Genomic DNA, 20,542 nt, shown 5'->3' on the forward strand with positions numbered 1-20,542 from the left:
CTAATACTGTCATTATTTAGTCACCCTTATGGTGCTCAAAATCCATATTCTGTTATTTTTCTGTGGAACACAAGAAGGAGATATTTGTTACATTTCAAATTGCCAAAAAATGTGGGGGTGCATGGATGGGGATCACATATCAGATTAAAATAACCATAAAATTGCCCAATTTATTATACTTGCACTACACTCAGAGTCTTATAAATCCATATGTGTAAAAAATAGTAGTCTATATAGAACGTTACGTGACGTCGTTTACAAAAAATATCCCTAACCACGTTCATTCCACATACAAAGCAAGTGGCATATGCAAGCCAAACATAGCTGAATAAAATGGCTCAATGTCAATTTTGAGTGAACTTTTCTCTTTTTTATTTTATTTTTTATTATTCATTTATCCATGCAAGAAATGCATCAAAATACTTATGCATGCTTGCTTTGGCCGGGTCTGTGAAGGTGGTCTCTGGTTATTTTGGGTTCAACAGCTGCTAAAGGAGCTCCATTCTTCTCTTGATCCCTTCCCTGTAATGTACACTAGAGAGTTTGTAGCTGTATTTAATGATAGATTCTGCTGCCGTGTTTAATCCTATTGCTTATGACAGAATGCAACTATCATTACCTGCAGGTCAAGGACACATGTTCCAAAACCTGGTGAACTGCCTATAGATAGCATGCATTCGCGCTAGATGTCAGTGTTGTAAAATATTTTAAGACACTCACACCAACTTGTTATATTATAACTACTACGTTAATAAATAAACAAACGGATGTAAACTCTAATTTTTTATGGGATTTATTTATACTCAACCTCTGATCATTCATAAAGGCTATAGGCTACATCAAATATTCTGGCAGCATGAGAATGTCAGGACTTCGCTTTATCATATTCTATATTTCACAATACACATCTAATTAAAAAGGAACTGTTCTTTATTAGCAAAATACTGTTTTGATACATCACAACCAATACATTTTCATATTAAACAACTTTAATTTTTAAGCTAATGATAATTTATTTAGATTCATTATACTGGGGATGTATATTGTATCAAATACAGACATGTTAGTCTTAATGCATTTGTATTTTTTGTTTTTCTAATACCACCACCAGATTATAGTCATATAAACCGTCAAATAGAGCATATTTAGATTGTTGGGGGATGTCAGTTCTCATTCATTTTCAATGGTGCAGTGATACATGGAAATAAAATAAATGCTTTATACATAAATCAGCATCATAATGCTATTTCCATATTAACAACATTTGAATTACACACTCAGCCCAGGCAGGTTTACGTTTGAGTGTCAAAATGAAAAAAGTCAGATTCTTTAATCCCATTTTTGGCCCTGTTCTGCATGTCTTTCGCAGTCTGAATGTCAGAAACTGGACTGATAGAAGGATTTTTCAGTTGAGCCTCCGACGAAATCCTTACATCACTGGATTTGACAGATTTAATGGAAGATTGAGTTTCGGTCCATGTCGAATCAGTGGCATCTTCTCCTTCCAGCTTCTTAGAAACTCCAAGAGCTGACCGGTCTATTTCCAACATATCTTCATCCTCAGGAATGTAATTCGATTGTGTTGATCTTTCAAGACCTGCATCTAGAACCCAAGTAGGCAGAATTGAGCTGGTTTTACTGCTGTTCTCTAGCGAACCCTGTGAATTCCATCCAGTGGCACTGGTGTAGTAATCCAGACTTGTACTAGTGCTACCAGTGAAAGGCAGACCTTTGACCCCCACAGTGGCACAAGAGAGCAGAGCTGCTGTGTTAATATCGCTTTCGTATAACGGAGCAGCAGTGGAAGACACAAGCCAGTGCTGCCCAGAGCCCAAGCTGCTCTCTTGGGATTGGTTTGCGGTTGCAAGGCCAGGGTCAGGTGTAAAAGTTGGAAAAAAGGACTGTGTGTAACTGCTGACAAACTGCTCCTGAAATAAAGAGCTTGTCATTGTGTACCGTGAGCCAGGCAGCATCTGAGATTGTGAAGAGTCACCGAGTTTAGGAGTCAATCGGTCAGCGTCAGAGCCACTGTAACTTCTGGAGACAGAGAAGACATTAAGTCTCACGTTTTATATTAGAATGTCTATGCTACTGTTAGTGACACTGGGTTTCATTCACTAAGCATGTGTATGTACAGATTTATGCATGAAATCTGCATACAAACACTTTCATAAAGAAATGCTATTTCACCCAGAAACATCTATACTAAAATGTTGTATAAGTTTATAATACAATGCAGTAACAACAGAAAAATTCTGTGTATAACTGAATAACTTTTCGTTCAATTGTTTTACTAACAAATCATGATTCGCCAAAAACGTTTGTGCTAAAATTGACAAAAAGATCTACAACAAAAAAGCACATACTCTGGGCATGGCGTTAAGATCATGTTAAGAAGAAAACTATATTTAATATGAAATATTTCAACATATACAGAGAAAGAACAGCAGTTCAAGAAAAGCTGTGTTATTGCTTGAAAAAAAAATCGGAGAGGTCACAATGAATAATAACAGCCGGCAAATTAGATGTTTTGCGAGTGTTGTATGTTTGCTCAGAGTGAAGAAAGGCTGTATATATGGTTTTGGAGTATTTCATGCAAATTAATAACCTAAGGCAAGTGGTTGCTCATTCAGAAAACTTTCATTGATATGACAAGAGGTTAAAAACAAATTGTTTTGTATGAATTTGTATGAAAAAGTATGAATGTGGAATCTGGAGACCCATTGCATTTGTAATTAATTATTTTTTATTTGGAATATGTGTAACAACTCAAATGATCATGGTTATTATTATTATCAAATTAAATTGATTTAAATTACGTTACAAATGCATCATGTTAATTTCTGCAGTCAAGTCAAAATTCCTGCAAGACAAATAATTAGCAATGCATTAATTTGCATGGAAAGGCACTTACTTATCATAATTATCCCGAAATCCTTTAGCAAATGGATTGTGATCAATTTTTAGTTGTGTTATCTGAGGAAATAAAGAAACCCATTCATTAAATCGGTTCATATAACAGTTTTTGTAATGTAATGTAAACGAATGCAGTGATAGACTAGTTCTTACATCTGTGTTCTGGTAAGCTGTGACAGCTATAAACTGTGTTTCGGGAAAGGTAAATGTCTGTACTCGATCAGGATCACTCGTATCTTCATCTCCACTCTTGTTTATTTCGATCACATGTACCCTCGGCTGATACTTATGGAGAGACTGTAGGATGATCATCTTGAAGGACAAAAGAAAAAAATCAACATAAAAGACTATTATTGTTTCCCATTCCCATCAGAATCTTCATAAACCATATATAATAGTAATGTATACTTACACACACACATAAATATGACAAGGCACATTACATTTTACCTCATAGTAGTGATACTTAAAGGGTTAGTTCACCCAAAAATTTTAATTCTGTCATTAATTAGTCATTCCAAACCTGTAAGACCTTCATTCAACAAAAATTAAGATAAATCTATTGAAATCCGAGAGCTTTCTGACCCATAGACAGTAATACAACTGACACGTTCTAGGCTCTGAACGTTCAAATCATTCGTGTGACATCAGGGGTTCAACCATCATTTTTATAAAGCTACCAGAATACTTGTTGTGCACAAAGAAAACAAAAATAATTATTTTTTTCAACAATTTTAATGATGTCTTTACTACCTTTCTGGGCCTTGAATTTAGTGGAAGCATTGCGGTCTATGCAGGGTTAGAAAGCTTTTGGATTTAATCTAAAATATCTTAATTTGTGATCTGAGGATGAACGAAGGTCTTATGGGTTTGAAACGACATGAGGGAGAGTAATTAATGACAGAATTTCCATTGTTATGTGAATTGAATTAAAAGAGCCCTAGGCTACTTTAGGTTAACATAAAAGTGACTGTACCCCTAATTAGTACCGTGAAGGAAATTTTTCATGTGCCAGCTGAAATTGGTTCAATGTTAACATTTGCTGCTGACGCTCATTGAAGACAAATTAAAAAAATTATTAAATTAATGACAATTACTCACCTGATGTCTAGCTTTTTCTGAACTCACCTTATACTAAAAGACTTCTACTGATTCTTATCATGAAGAGAAAATGAAATGAATTAAGAAATCACTTGAGTAGAGTTGCTGGAAGCTCCCTTGTTGTTCGTCAGCTTCAGTTTTCCAAAAGAGATTTCCTGACGCATCCAGTGCGCGCCGGTGTTTGGAGAGTCCGGGTGCGTGTATACTCGGTTATCTTAAACAATAATAAAATACAAAATACATATGTTACTACTAAACCGAAATAACTAAGATTATAATAACTGTAGACTTTATTAATGTTTGCTTTTTTTTTCTTTAAATGATCCTGATTAAGAGGTTATTTGCGCTTAGGAAAACGCAGCAAAGCTTTATGATAAATCCCTCTTCAGTCGGATGATTATTAGTTTACCCGTAACATCAGTGTCCGCCTTTCCGCAGGTAACCCATTTTCCGCCCTGAAACCTCCAGTGGTTCGGATCCGCCAGAATCACATCCACAACAATATTATAATGGCACGTCGGGTCAAGACCAGCAACAATAACACTTAGAAACGGAAACATTCGGCTGCAGGAAAATGAACCGAAAAACGATCATTTAGCAATTACAGTCAAAACAAATATAGACCAGTAATCTGATCATTAAAAAATACTTTCCCAAAATTATCCATTCATAATAATTACCAACAGGTAATAATAATATGCTATTGGCATTTATAAAATATGAAACAAATAAAAATACAATATTACAAATTATCATAAATTATTAGTTAAACGTAATGCGGTCACTTTTGCTTTTTTTTTTTAAATACCCAATTAAAATAAAAATACATTTTTAAAAAGTAGACTTACCGCCCCTGTTTGGTAATGAGCATCTCGGTTTGGTGTTTGTGGAATTTGAACCACAGCGCGCGGTTACAGAGGTAAACCTGGGCTATTCCAGGATAGACGGCAGCGTTTGGTTAAGTTTGTCCGTACTGCTGCGAGTATGCATAGCTCAGCCCATTGTACGGCCCGTGGCTGATGACCGGGTGAGGTGATCCGGAGAGCGGCGGGAGCGCGGACACAGGCTGCCCCAAGTACGCGAACATAGCAGAAGATATGTCGAAACCCGTCCGCGCGTGGCTTGACTCAGGAAAATTACACTTTTCCGCACTTTCTCTGTCATCCCGTGCCGCGGACACGTAGTCCATAGCGTTCGGTGGGGTTCTCATCCCGGTGGAGAGTCCTTCCAACGCTGGCTCATTCTCCAGAGAGCCCTCGGTGGCGGCGATGTGCGTAAAAACATTGTCCGCACTCGCCGGTTTGTCGGACACTGCGGACGGTGAGGGAAGTTGTTGCAGGTGCATAACTCTCTGAGAAAGATCTCGGAGTTAAACGTGGGTTCAGACCTCAGACATGCGCTCTGCTGCATGTGCCACTGTTTGAGCTTACTTACTAGGAATATGACTGAGCTCCGCATTTGAAAACAATAAAACGACCTAGCATTAAAGCAGTAAGCGGGGGTTTTCCCGAATAGGTCGTTACTTTGTATAAAATGTCCCTGCTATCTGATAATTATTATTAAAAATAACAGAGAAATCTCATAAAAAAAGAAAAAAAAAGAAGAAAAAAAAACTGGAGAATTAAAAAAAAAGGAAACAAATTCAATATTGTTTAACAGTCAAGGGTCATTACGGTCATATTTTAGCCCCCCAGACTTTTTAAAGTGGTAATTCACCAAAATGACGTGTTAAAAGCTTTTCACTGTACTGTGATATCTGAAATATGCCCATTAATTAATAAAAAATACTTATTGCATTGAAATTTTTTAAAATCATAAAATAAGGTCTAATTTCTATCTTACAACAAACATTTTGTCATGTCCCTGAGGCAATGAATTTGTGCTTATAAAGTTGACGAAATGTGCAGGGTTTACAATTTTTGTGTTCTTTTCTTGTAAAAAAAAAATATATTTATATATTTATTATATAAGATATTTGATTTAAAAAAAGACTATATTATTACTAATATATATATATATATATATATATATATATATATATATATATAAAATTGTTATAATTTATTATATTTTTGCATAATGCTATGATGTTGCGCTATTTTCAAAACTCATGTATTGCTCCACTGACTCGTTTAAAATAAATAACTCCACGTACTAGCGTCTTAAAACTGTTTGCAGTAAAATTGGCTTGAATTGAGAATTGATTTTAATAAAGGGGAGCATAAAAAATCATCTTGAAGGCAGTTACTGTGCAATACTTGCATTTGCTAAGAAAATGCAACCTGATATATAGGAACACAGAGATATATACAGATTTATAGAACTCTCAGATTCAAAGAGTTTGAAAAGAGATGACTTCAAAATATTCCTGAACTCAAGTGAAACCCTTCAGACAGGAACAACCGCGTTTACAGAGCACACAAATAAATATTTCACACTGATGCTCACTTAAGCTACATCCTGAAGTGCTGTCGTCTTAAGGTGTTTCAGTGTTGTTCTCTGAAAATCTCTGTCAGAGCCTGGACGTCAAGGGGAAAAGCAAGGACAACTGATTCACACTGAAACTACACTACATCCCCTTTGCTGTAATAATTTAAGATCCATAATTAATTTACATTTATATACAGTGTAACAGTTTTTCTTCACATGTGCAACCCTCCGTTGATGTCCATGATGGAAAGACAATGGCATTACTGGAATTTTGTATTTATTTCTTAAAAAGACAAAAGAGTTGTAGAATATGAACATTTATGCACAGACAGAGAGAGACGGAGAAGGAAATCACTGGAACACCACTGTGTCCAACATTGCTGCGAGGCACTGCACAATATTGGATGTCATGAGAACATCCACATGCTCTTCCAAATGCCGTTTGGGATCCTACAAAGAGAGAGAGAATAGCAGGTCCATTAAGTCCTGTAAACCTACTACAAAAGGACATCAGATATTTTGAACTGCTGCCATTGATGAGTATTTGCCAGGTCACCTACAGATTTACAATTTGTCAACCGGTAGAGATTTTGGACTATCGTCTCTATTGCGGTTACACACTCATGTGACACTGCTGTGCTATGTGCTCACAAAAGCTTAGAATTTGCACGTGTTTTCAAGAATTGCGGTTAGAAAAGTGATTTTAAGATGTTGAAATGCAAAAAGCAGCAAGTCTAACTGAATCCGGGCAGCTCCTAAAGTGACAGCAGTCTAATATCCCTGCAGTCTGTCATTCATGTTAATTAAACAACAAAAGAGAGGAAGTTTCTCACAGCTAAACCACTTTTGTAACTAATATGAAATGCGTTTAATTTATACAGTGAAGAATATGCAGTGTTTTTGTTCATTTGATTATTTTATACAATGTATGTAGTATTTCTTCTTATTATTTTTTTCCTGTTGCTTGTAATAAGTTTCTTATTTTTAGTTATTCACTGACGGTTTACTTGTCTTCAGTGAGCTTGAGTTTTCAAATATACAATTATTTAGGCTAGTATTAGTTTTTTTTGTGTTATTGACACTGGTGACAAGAATTATGACTTTCTACGGTAACAAAAAGAAATTATTAAAACAAAAATAATAAATCTTGCAATATAATTACTATGCAATAAAATTACTTGTATCATCATAATATAAGATTTTGCTCATATAGCCCACCCCTACCACCAACAACATAAAGATGGAAACAAAAAAGAACCAATAACCTGTTTTCCAACGTTCTTAATGGCAAGCTGCTCAGGAGTCATCTTGTCCTCTTCCTCTACAGCCTAAGGGACAAAAAAAACAAAACCAAACATTAAATAAATAAATCCTACATAAAAGCTGCATTTCAGCTTCCCACTTAATTTCTGAGACTTGAGAACAAGCATCTCAAGTGCTTGTGATTTTTCTCACCTTATTGTAGTTCTTGGCCAGTTCGAGCATCTCTTTGACGATGTTCTCGTTCAGTTTGCAGTGTTCACTGTAATCCTGCAGGGTCAGACCCTCCATCCAGCTTTTCTTATGAAGGTTCAGCAACATCTGAACACAAACAAACACTACGACTGTCTAGTTACAACAAATAACAAATTAAAAGCATGTTTAAACACTATCTACAAGTTCAAACCTTCTGTTCCAATTCATTCTTCCTGTAGTTAATGGTAATGGAGTAATAATGTCTGTTGAGCCCATGAATCAAAGCCTGCACAATAAAAAATAACAATATATGACAAAAACCAAAAAATAAATTTCCTTTTTTAAATGATATTTATTGTAGAGAAGCATATATCAAATGAACCTGAATAGAGGGTTTGTTGAGGTGTCCCAAGTTAGACGTGGTTTGACGTGGCTCGTGACCCAGTACCATCATATTGGCATTTATGAGCCTGAAAGCATCGATCACAACCTGGAGAGGAAAAATAAAAAGTGGCATTCATGTTACTTCAGCAATTCAATGGTTTATTAAAAGGTCATTTTAATGCATTATGGGAGCTACAAAGCAACCTCACTTGGTTTCTAGAGAGTGAGAGGACACCAGTAAATAACATACACACACACATACACAAAGTAACACCTCTTGAACCCTGGGGACTCGTTAGATCCTGACTAAACCAACTGGTGTAAAATCCTGCAGTGTCCCACATCTGTGTTGAAGGGTGCGTTCCATTCGCCTCAGATGGTGTGTTATCATCAAGCACAGGAGAAAGACAGAGAGACCATGTAGTGCTGACACCATGAAGAACTCTCTTTAAACCACTCATACGGTGTTCACAGAGACAAGATGATACTCCGGAGGTGTGGGATAGGAATATTTGAAAATGGGAAATGAACAAGTGCAAAGCAGCAATGAAACCTTTCAAGTCAAATGTTTCAACCAAAGTTAAAGCTCAACTTAATGTTTTTTATTGTCTTTCCCCATCCCCGAATAAATTAAGATAAAATAAGTAAATTATATTATTTGTCAATGACTCTGCATTTAAATAATAAATTATGTTAATGGTTTTTGGAATGCCAACATCATTTAAAAAAATTAATAATTACACTGCCTTTTGGTGTTATCTTAATATACTTAAAAATGTAATTTATTCCTGTGATGCAAAGCCGAAATTTCGGCATCATTACGCCAGTCGTCAGTGTCACATGATCCTCAGAAATCATTCTGATATGATATCCTGCTCAAGAACTATTCCTCACATTATTAATGTTGAAAACAGTTGAACTGCTTAATATTTGTTTATTCATTTGTTTCAGTATTGTTCAATGAATAGAAAGTTCAAAAGAACAGCATTTATTTGAAACAAATATTTTATAATGTCTTTAATCTCACTTTTGAACAATTTAAAGCATCCCTGATGAATAAAAGTATTATTTAGTTGTTTTTTATATCTTATTTACCCTTAATTTTTGAACAATAAATTAATTTATACATGCAAGCTATTGTTGGTGAAGCTTGATTGAAAAATATTTACATCAAATTGATATAATGCCTTTATGGCGTGTAATAAATACTGAGAATATCTGCACAATATGTCATTTGCAGCTTCTTTTTCATTCTTTTATTTTAATGCCCCTGTCATTTTCCTATAATACATTCTCTTATAATATCCTCTTTTTCCATTCTTATTCCCCTATTCAGGGTCCTTACACTATCTCATATGCTTCAGAGGGCGCTAGCAGAGCTCAGCGACAAACATTCAAGAAAAAAAAAATCCAGGCATTCTCACATGCTGACAGAAGTGTGAGCGCACATTCACTTATACAGAAGAAAAGAAAGATCTCTGACTTTCTGAACAATGTGTGTGTGTGTGAAGCATTTATATATGCAAGGAAGAAAGAGGTTAACCCAAAAATAAAAATACTTGAAATAACGATCAATTTCTTTGAAATAACTGTAGTGTATGTTTGTGGACTGTTACCTTTCCCTTGACGCTCTGGATGGGATCGACCACTACTGCGACAGCGCGCTCCGACAACGCCTCAAAACTCTGCTGTGTGTTAATGTCCACACCTGACAACCAGCAGCCAAAACCAGGGTGACTGTGGTACCAGCCCACCACCATCTCAGGCCTACAACACACAGATCACAAACCCTCATCAAGTATTCATCGCAAAACAGTAGTTCGATTTCCACCATCACTCATCCTCTCACCTTCCCGTCTGCTTTAACATGTCTAACATCTTGGCTTGAAAAACAGGGTCCACGGCCTCAACGCTCACACCCTGTCAACAGAACAAGCATCCAGAATCACAGTAAGAGCACAGGTGAACACAGTGTGAGTGTGAAACACACTAGAGCTTGCAAGAATTCTAATGTGATGTGAGTCTTTTGAAATACAATAATAACGTGCTGAGAAATGTTTCACTCACTGTTCCTGACTGCGGCATGGCAAACACGTCAATCACACGAACGGTGTAATCATCCACAAACTCTCCCAGCATCAGGCCCATGACTTCCATGGGCACACCAGCACGGCCATGTTTCAGCATCTACACAAAAACAAATAGATGGAATGAGACAGAGAGAAGATTGCAATGCTTCTTCTAATCATGAAGACATTTAAAGTAATGCTTGTGCTCAGACTGGTACTGAGCAATCACACAAATAATACACACATTAAGAGCAATATAAAATGCAATAACAATAAAACTGAAACAGTGACGACAGAATCATGATATAAACAAAACTAGGGGAAATTAACCATTGCAGTTACATTATTTTTTACAGTGTGAGAACAGGTGTGAAGGATAGCGTGTGAGAGAGAGGAACCGTGTGTATCCTGACCTTCAGCAGGGCGAGTGAGGAGATGTACACCTGTTCAGCTGTGTCCACAGCGGGGGCATCTGTGGGAGGACCCTGCAGAAAATAAAACAAGACACTGCTTATATCGGTCACAAGATGATTTGACAAATCAAATCAAGACAATCATTTCAAGGATGTGGATTTTGATTTTTAAGCAGATAAAGTAATTCTCTTTTATATCAGGAATGGAATTGTTACTAGTAAAAATTGCTTTTTTTAATTCCATTTCCACTAAAAAAGAATTTCTGATATTAAAAATAGTAAATGTGAGTTCCTGATATAAAAAAATTCCATAATCATTCACAGACATGCATTTTCTTTTAAATGGAAAACTGAATTTTCACTAGCAAAATATCCAAAAAGATTTTCCATTTAAATGAAACTACAGATATTTTACCAATTAAAAAAAACACTCCTGATATCAAAATGAATTAGTGACTATTGAATAGTTAATAACAAAAATACATATCCCAGCAATTGACCTGCATTAAATATGTTTACCATTTACTTTTCAAGTTCAAAACAGGTTTAAAAGAACCATCAAAAGATTAAGAAGATATGAAATTCTAATCATGGTGACTCAAATTAATACAAGCAATTACAAAATCAGAGATCCAAACCTTGACGCATTTTAAGCAGGTGCTAATACCAGGTGTCAACAGCGTCTGCTTATTCTTTTTTAAAACACCTACTAATTAGGGCTGTGTATTACAATATATTGCGATACACTGCGATACTATAAGCAAGGCGATACATTTGGATATTTCTTATTGTTGGAATACTGTATATTGTAAGGAAAGCTGTCATTAAGAACACCACAATATGCAAACATTGGCAATAAATAAATAAAAAATGTTTAACCACAACACAGTGGGATCTGTGTTTGTAACAATCAATCCCTATAACATTCAATGTTATTGAACCACTTTTTGTGCAGTATGAGTTAGGGCTGCACGATATTGGGAAAAAATGACATTGCGATATTTTATTTTTCTGCTATATACATATATTTTTGTCTTACAAACAAAAATGGGGTGAGCACACTTACATTCTCATTTTAAATGATTTAAACATCGACACCATCGTGTCAATTGATTAATACGCACGAGGGGTATTATCTCTCTCTCTCTCTCTCTGCCCTGTTAAACTGACAGGACTTAAAAACACATGCAAATGATAAACTTTCACTCTATGATGGATAAGCTGTGCAATTAATCTGCGAATCACATAATGAATAACAGATCAACTACGATAGCCTACATCGCACACCCTACGATGTGACTATCATAGATTCGTATGTCACGATATCGATGCTTAAACGACACATCGTGCAGCCCTAGTATGAGTAAACGGGATAAATTTAAGTGCTTGCAGGATCCTTTAATAAAATCAACAATATATAAAAAAAGCATAATCTAAAAAACCAAGCCTTGTGCATTATAAAGAATATAATACAGCTGGCTTGATACCTTTATCTCAAACAGTGTCAATATAATTAAAGTTGGTACAGTATATAAAACAGTTGAAAAATATGGATTCAAAATTAATGTATATAAAAACAATAAAGACATAATCTGAAAAATAAAGCCTTGTGCATTATACTGAATGCCAAGCGGCGGCAACAGCTCAACAGTCCCGCAGCGGACGTTACCACAAAAGCCTAAATGACAGCACACTTCAGCCTTGTTTCCCCCGAAACATGAACTGGGACAAATCGTTTACCCTCCATTACTAGCAGCGAACTACATTAATGCCAACATAAACATTATTGGCGTGCTCTAATTGATTTTTCCTGTCACTCAGGATTTGTTCAGAGATGAAGACTGCCATCTAGCATTTTTTTTTTATATCGATATTCCATTTTTGAGAATCGATACAGTATCATCAAACAAAATATTGCGATACTAACGTGTATCAATATTTTCTTACACCCCTTCTACTAATATAGTTAGAAGGCTAATGTGACCAGTGGCTCTTAAAGAAATGTGATGGTACAAATGCAGTAAATCTGTAAACAAAAGTAATAACTGAATGTGAATAATGTGAAATAAAGCAGTAAAAACAAAAGCTCCTTCGTAAACAAATGGTTATATTTTTATTGGAGGTGAACAGTGTTTTTCCACTGATATTTTATATGACAAAGCTGTTTGTATCCAAACCATTTTTATTAGAAGAAACTTAAGAGTGCTGATAAATTAATTATTTCGAAATTCAAATAACTGTATGTGGTTCAATAATAAAAAGAATTGCACGTTAATGAAGGTAGAAAACAGTAGACAAATTCCAGTTTACTGTACATCTCCATTTTCCATTTCCATATATTTTTGAGATTGATGATTTTAATTTATTAATTATTATTTAGATATTTAAGTTATCCTGTAGAGCAAGTGTAAGGAATATATTATCATTGTTGGGGTGGGGGGCATCTGATAGATTGAGAGATGGTCTGATTGACAGCTGACACCAAAAGTGGAGGATTGATGCCGTGCTGATGCTTAATAAACAGATGTATGAAAACCCATCTTGCAATCTATCCATATGCTTGGGGAGCATGTTTTAGAGATTTAGTGATCCTTGTGTGATTGTCATGTACACATTATATTTACCTCAATTATCATAAAATACACAAACATAAGACCATATGGATATGAACATCAACCAGCCAATCAGAGCTCACTAGGATTGTAAAAAAAAAAAAAAAGTCTATATGAATCCAATCAACACTTTAAGGCAATCAGTTTTGTATCAAATATGCACAACTTTTAAACACCAATCATGTGCAGCTGTAAACTGAAAAAGGAGTATGAGAGCAGCACGACTGAACAGAATCATGGGTGTTTATTTTCTGCTCTCACGCTCTTCTGCGCTGTCTGCTGGAGTGAGGTGTGAATCAGAGGAAGGCAGCTTGTTACTGGAAGTGTTAATTGGCAGAGAGAGCTGAGAGATGTCTCTCTACCCATCATGAACACTTGAGAAAAACCACATGAGGACAATCTCACAATACTGCCATCCCCCTCAACAACACCCCCCCCCCACCCCCAAAAAAAAGAAATTCAAAATTTTTGCTCAGATAAAATTCTACAGAAATAAACAAATAAATGAAAAAAAGCACAGGATTTTCATTGCTATTTTCAGCACAAAATGGTCTTACTCTTTAATTATATTCACTACCGTTCAAATGTTTGGGGTGGGTACGATTTTTTTTTATCTTTTCAAAAGAAGGCTGCAATTTATTTTGTGGTAAAAATAAAGCTAAACAGTAATTTTGTTAAACATTATTACAATTTTAAAAAGCTGTTTTTATTTTAATATATTTTACAATGTAATTTATCACTTTAATGGCAAAGCTGAATTTTCAGCATCTTTACTCCAGTTTTCACTCTGACATGGTCCTTCAGAAATCATTCTAATATGCTGCTTAATATTTTGGTGCAAACTGTGACCATTTTATTTAGGATTGTTTCATGAATATAAAGCTCAAGAGACCAGCATTTATTTAAGACAAAAATCTTTTGTATCATTACAAATGTCTTTATTGTTCTGTCCTTTTTAACAATTTATGCATCCTTGCAGAATACAAGTATTAAATTCCTTTTCTTTATCTTTTAAAAAAATCTAATATTTGAACGGTAGTCTAGCAGTGTTTTTTTATGGATAGCAAGCTGGGGAGGACATGTTGGAGTGCCTTTTTAATGAAATGTGAACTGTGTAAATGAACTGTGTGTGACGGCAGGTGTAGCAAACATCATATGCTGTGTGATGCAATCTTCATCATTCAGCTGTCTAATGACTGCAGACTGCTGTCACTCACAGATACAACCATATGAAACATCACGTTTATTAAATAGATATTAAAATCTATAATAAATATTACCTGGCTGAGTCCAGGCATTCCCCCTCCAAGCCTCAAAAGCCGGTCCATTCCTTAGATCTAGAAACATATAAACAAGCAGTTGTCTTAAGTTTACAAACTTGTCAGTCTTTTCATGTTAAAAGACCTGGGCACGTTCATGAATGTTGCTAATTCATCAATATAAACATGTGGTGGGTATTCAAAAATACCTAACGTTACATTTCTGTTTTCAACGTCTAACTTATAAAAAACAGATCACGATGTCAACACCTAAAATTAAAATCAATTAGCTTTTTTGTGATATACGTTACACAAATCAGACACATGGTTTTCACTGTCAAACCTCAGACTGCTAACATGCTAAGCTATTTAGCAAAGTGCTATTTACATACACTACTATGTACCATGTGAACACATAAACAACAGGAAAACTAATTTTTTGTTGTCTTAAAATAGACTATGAAATAATAAAAAAAATTGCTTGAGTTTCACATTTATAACTTCATTTATCTCCACACTGCAAGAAAGGCTAATAGTGCTACAGAGGCTTAATACACGTAACCACTCAACAACATACTAACAGTGTTTAATCACAGAAACATCCCCTCGGACAATACTATATGACATAAAGAAATATTTTATGATAGCTAATGTGTAGTATTTCTTTACCTGTGCAATAAGAAAGAGATAATGTGTGAGCGCCTGCTAAGTTTCAGCCCAACTAACGTTACAATGAATCAGCCAGAATTACCTCCGTGAAGCGGACCACAACAGAGTTATACAGCGCAAAGCGATCTGATTTTCAAAATAAAAGTTCCGTAAACGCTTAATTCAGAAGTGACTCACAGACATACATTTTATTATTGTATTATAATATTTATGTTTTTATATAATTTTTATATATATATTTATAATTTTATTAGTATACATTATATTATTATATTTAATAATACTAATAAAATATGTGTGCGCGCACACGCACACACACACACACACACACACACACACACACACAATAAATATACGAGCTGATGAATCAAAAACAGTCTTAACCAAAGTTAAATGAAATGGTACAATACAACCATATTAACAGAATAACTCAATGAGATCACGTTGAGATAATATTTGATCATTATTTAAAAAAAGCTGCATATTGTATAATGTATAAAACTATAAGTTTTGCATTTACCATAATGTCGTTTTACATTTAAATAATTCAACCTTCGACCCACCAGAGGTCGTTTGTTTCTTGTTTGTACTGGGGAATTTTGTTATTTTATATATATATATATATATATATATATTTTTTTTTTTTTACATTGATTTTATTTTGAAACTGGAAATACTGAATTCATTTTCTTATTTTTCATCAACATTTAATTAACAAAATGTAACATCCTAGTTCAATTAAAAACCAAATTCATGACATGAAAATTAATTTTTTGCTACATAAATTAGATTTCATGTTTTTGCTGCATGTGTCCAATCCATTTTCTCTGTAGTCTCACTTAAGTCTCAAATGTGACCAACGGGACAGTTTTCTGACACAACAGTGCCATTCAGCTCATATTACGCGTGTTACACCATCCTTTGACTCTAATCTCTGGACATACAGCGCTCTCACGAGATGTCATGACAATTAAGAACCACTAGATGGAAGACTTGAGCTGTGATTAAGTAGACCTGGCTAATCTCAGTGTAGTGTTGTGTTTATCTGCACTAGAGGGCGCTGTGAGCAGAAGAGCAGTTTGAGAGCAGCGCTGCATACTTTTTTATTGCAATTTCAAAAATGACATTATAGAGATACAACTTAGCATAAATTACATAAAATGTATTATCAATACATCCAAAGTCGTCTGAAATAATGTAATAGTTGAAAAGAACCAAGGATTAATCACGGTACATGAAAGATCTCATATCTCCTCAGAAGAGAAATAATTTTTTTGTTTTTAATTAATCTTAGCGATTTAATTAACTATATTACTATAACTATATATATAATTAATCAACTATACTTCACATAAGAAATCCAGGCTAACTAACATTTTAATACATCCCAATAATGTAACACCCCTGAAATTACAACAAAGATATTAAAACTAGTTCAGTCTGCTCAGGGACTCCCAGAGCAGTGCAAACATTGCTTTTAATGATATTACCTAATATTACTATCTTATATGTTTAAGGATCATAAAGTCAAAAGTTAATAATGTGCCACAATTAGGACCTGCAAAGGACCTCTAGGGGAAACTCTGGAGTTGAAATAAAACACTTGGTCAAATAGGCTTTTTTTAGGCATATGAAATATCAAACAACATTTTATGGCAACAGTGAAATGGCATTCTTTAATATGCATTGAGGTCATCACAATAATTCAAAATAATGTTTTCACTTTTAATTAAAACCCTACATTCGTTTTGTGTGAGCGTATTATTTGGTGCATTACAATAGCGATTCTTAAAATGGTTCCGAATTCACTTAAAATACCATTTACGACATCTTTACATCTAAGTCACTAATTGCTTCACAATAAATCCCCCACAGGTTAGAGTTCAGAATATGAGCTCTAGGAAGAAGGCCGTCCACCAATCAGGGCAGAGTGTTTCCACGGCTGCTGAGGTGTCTGTTCTAGCAATTATCCCCACAGGACTTCAGCACTTATGAGAGTCAGGCATGACCCCAGGGCAAAGTTCAAAGGAGACCTCTTGTCCTGGCAAAAAATGAAATGCTCTCCAGAGGGTGGCAGCAACCCTCCTGTGGAGAGATATGGGGCGTGACAAAGATACAAGCGTGCAGCTTGGCTAGCTGTCACTCATGATGTAGACTTTAAATAGTCTCTAGATTAGATCAATATCAGTTTCTTGGGTGAAACTCTTTCTGATGTGAAACTAGAGCAGCTTCATCTGCTACAGCCCTCAACAGGAAGTGGTACAGTGAGAGGTGTAGGATGACTTCCTGTGGAAATGGATCACTCTTCTAATCAAGTAAGATATGCTGAGTCTCTGCCTCTATCTGAACCAGCTGTCAATGAAGCTAGACCGCCTCTCTTGCTGTTTATCATTCAGAAGTAGTCAGAGAAAGTACTCGGTGGTTCTCAAATGCTTTTGTCTCAGGACTAAGATTTAGCTCTGCAGGACAAAGTGGCAAATCAATCAGCACGATATCAAAAATGCTTTTTATTCGAAATAATAATAAGAATAATCTTCTTGTTGTTGTTGTTTGTTTCTTGTGATGGCTTCATGCTCTCAACAGCCAATAAATCACTGCATGTTTTTCTTGGTTGTGTATAATGTGCTAAATTAATTATATGATGTTAATATAATAATAATAATAATAATAATAATAATAATAATAATAATAATAATAATAATAGGTAGTCAAAAGTCACTCTTATGTGTCTCTCTTTTATCTCTTTTTACAAACATTTATACATTTATTATGCTTTCATCCAATGCAACTTACTTGTGAATTCCTGATTTTCCTTATTGTATTTAATGTAATAAATAAATCATATTATTTTATAAAATTATTATTATTATTAATATTATTATATTTACTACATTAAATAAAATGAATACAATTTACTACAGTTAAATAAAACCAGTGTTGACAGCTGAGAACATCAAAATAAGAGAGAAACCAATAATAATAAAAATTATTAATAATAATAGTTTGTCTCATGTTTTGATGGTTTCATGCTCTTAACAGTCAATAATTCCCTTCACAAAGCAATGCATTTCCTTATGTTCCCTTTTGCAAGCATTTGTGCATTTACTTTTATGTTCGTGCAAACAAACCCGTATAACCCATGCAAACCCTGACTTTTTTCTAACACACATGTAGAATGACAAGATCTGTCTCTCAAATAGCAGAACATGGAGCAGAAACAGAGAAAGTCATGGGAAATGAAGCTTATGAAAACACCAAATCTGACTCTTCACCTAGAACAGCACTTCCTGTTCCAACTTATTCTCTCAGCACTCAAGAAGTGATATGATACAGCTGTAAGACAGCAATCAGTATGGCTAAACGTGAGAAACCAGTGTGTTTATAACCACAGACTCCATCGTGCGTGTTACTCATTCACCCAACGGGTTCATCTCTGTTACCAACAGAGATTACGAGTTTAAGCATGTGAAACTGATCTTGCATTTGCACATGCAAGAATGTGTTAAAAGCAATCATAAGCCCCTGGCGGGGGGAGAGTAAGAGGTAGATATCATACAACAGTTAGCATGAGAAAAAGGGGGATGGTGTGCTTGAACGAGAGAAGATGGGAATGGTTGTGAAAACCAGACTTCTTCACTGCTATGTCAGTAATGCGCTGTGACCCACCCCCCATCCCAAACACACTCCCTTTCTCTTAAACACAAATGCAAGCCCCCCAATCAAGCTAGAGGGGGTTCATTCAGTGGAATCTCAGACCCCTCGGCCTCCTCTGCCATAAATGCCTCCAGCTTCTCCGACCACCCACCTACCCACCCTTCTCCTGCAGGACAGGATCCCGTTACAGCTTTCCCCCTCTGGCCAGCTGGAGATAAGACTTAAGACTACAACTAAAGATTGCAGATCAGCCCTAAACTGGCTCAATATGTGAGCGAGCTTGCGTACAGCGATCATATTACTGCTGCATTAGAGTCTGGGCCTCTCGAGTGGATAAAAACACTGCGCTCGACTCGCTAATGGAGGTGTTGGGATCAGAACAGCATCATGGTTGTTCACAAATGTGGAAGTGACTGGAATGTGAGTCATTTGGTCAATATGTGGGGAATTTCGTCACGGCCGTGCGGTGGAGAATGTGTGTTTTGATGGTGATGGTTGGGGAGGGGGGGGGGGGGATTCCTGGAATGTTGAGAGTAAAAGTTCATAGATCAGATTACAGGAAGGAAACCACAGGGGAAAAACACTGAGAGGAAACAGGCATCAAAATGCCTTCTGGTTTTTAGCCAGAGGAAATTCAGTAAAATGCTTCAATTCAATTTATTTTTTGTTATGTGAAGCCCATGTTACTGTAGTTATTATTTTTATTTCTATATATATATATATTGACTCGGAAATCATATTATTATTTTCTATTTTTAAATGCCTTTCATTATATACCCTATTATTTCATTATTTTATCCTTTATCCTCATCCTTGAAATCAATAAAAATATATATATATATATTTATTCAATTTTAATAATTATGTCTAAGAGATTTATATGAACTTTTACACAAATTATGACTCTTGGTTGTTGCATCATTTCCATGTCCAAACCAAACAAAAGTCATTGACAAGCTTGAGATGAAATATGAGATATGAATATATAAAATAAAATATAGAGATAAGTTTTTTATGCATCATTTCAGCAAAAAAAAAAGTAATGAACTGTGTATATATATTTTACACAAGACGTCAAAAAGCATTTCCATCACAGAATGTTCTGAAACTCAATACAAGATTACATGCAATGCATTTTTAATATGGACAAATTAAAATACACCAGAGTGTGACTATTGAGTTTCTTTTTTGAAATATCCACAAGGTCAAAAGTGCACATAGTTGAAGTAATGCCTAAATACCAAACGGCTTTTTCTTTTTACGATTAATAATATTCTTTCCCATGCTACAGACAGCCCCAGATTCCTCTTTTCCTTCCAACCCAGCACAGTTTGTGTGGTTTAACTGGGCCTGTGGAGCAGTATAAAGGGATATCAAGCGGTGACTGGGATCCATTTGGCCAATAAGTGAACCGTGTTCAGGAGCCTCCCAGTAGGTGATCGCAGTGGGCCTGAGGGAAGAGGAAGCTCCTTTGGGAACCAGAGAACAGCACATGCCATCTATTATTCAGCAATGGGGTTTGAGATGACACAGGCCCAGAGCTTACGGTGAAATATACCCTTTTTCTCTGCTCCTAAAAT

General features: G+C 35.4%; 2 protein-coding genes across 2 annotated transcripts; both read right to left on the reverse strand.

Annotated features, from left to right (window-relative positions):
- Nucleotides 1–804: 804 nt before the first annotated feature.
- LOC113110958 (T-box brain protein 1-like) lies at nucleotides 805–5,362 on the reverse strand. Its single transcript, XM_026275289.1, has 6 exons — nucleotides 4,866–5,362; nucleotides 4,427–4,581; nucleotides 4,110–4,231; nucleotides 3,070–3,228; nucleotides 2,915–2,976; nucleotides 805–2,037 (listed from the first exon to the last, which is right to left on the reverse strand). The coding sequence occupies exons 1-6, from the start codon at nucleotides 4,886–4,888 to the stop codon at nucleotides 1,293–1,295; spliced, it is 1,266 nt and encodes a 421-aa protein (XP_026131074.1). The 5' UTR covers nucleotides 4,889–5,362; the 3' UTR covers nucleotides 805–1,292.
- Nucleotides 5,363–6,707: 1,345 nt separating this feature from the next.
- Nucleotides 6,708–15,427, reverse strand: LOC113110959 (26S proteasome non-ATPase regulatory subunit 14). Its single transcript, XM_026275290.1, has 11 exons — nucleotides 15,309–15,427; nucleotides 14,661–14,717; nucleotides 10,769–10,840; nucleotides 10,354–10,473; nucleotides 10,136–10,206; nucleotides 9,903–10,053; nucleotides 8,285–8,392; nucleotides 8,114–8,188; nucleotides 7,903–8,028; nucleotides 7,713–7,775; nucleotides 6,708–6,897 (listed from the first exon to the last, which is right to left on the reverse strand). The coding sequence occupies exons 2-11, from the start codon at nucleotides 14,706–14,708 to the stop codon at nucleotides 6,799–6,801; spliced, it is 933 nt and encodes a 310-aa protein (XP_026131075.1). The 5' UTR covers nucleotides 14,709–14,717; nucleotides 15,309–15,427; the 3' UTR covers nucleotides 6,708–6,798.
- Nucleotides 15,428–20,542: the final 5,115 nt, after the last annotated feature.

Source organism: Carassius auratus, chromosome 11, assembly GCF_003368295.1.
Source record: "Carassius auratus strain Wakin chromosome 11, ASM336829v1, whole genome shotgun sequence".
NCBI classification, from domain to species: Eukaryota; Metazoa; Chordata; class Actinopteri; order Cypriniformes; family Cyprinidae; genus Carassius; species Carassius auratus.

Coding starts and splice junctions, on each gene's coding strand:
- LOC113110958 (XM_026275289.1), bottom strand. CDS start 4,888: ATGCTCATTACCAAACAGGGGCG. Junction 3,229..4,109: donor CTTCCAGCAACTCTACTCAA/GTGATTTCTTAA, acceptor TTGTCCTTCAAG/ATGATCATCCTACAGTCTCT. Junction 2,977..3,069: donor CAGCTTACCAGAACACAGAT/GTAAGAACTAGT, acceptor TTATTTCCTCAG/ATAACACAACTAAAAATTGA.
- LOC113110959 (XM_026275290.1), bottom strand. CDS start 14,708: ATGGACCGGCTTTTGAGGCTTGGAGGGGGAATGCCTGGACTCAGCCAG. Junction 8,029..8,113: donor AGAATGAATTGGAACAGAAG/GTTTGAACTTGT, acceptor GTTTGTGTTCAG/ATGTTGCTGAACCTTCATAA. Junction 6,898..7,712: donor TTAAGAACGTTGGAAAACAG/GTTATTGGTTCT, acceptor CTCTCTTTGTAG/GATCCCAAACGGCATTTGGA.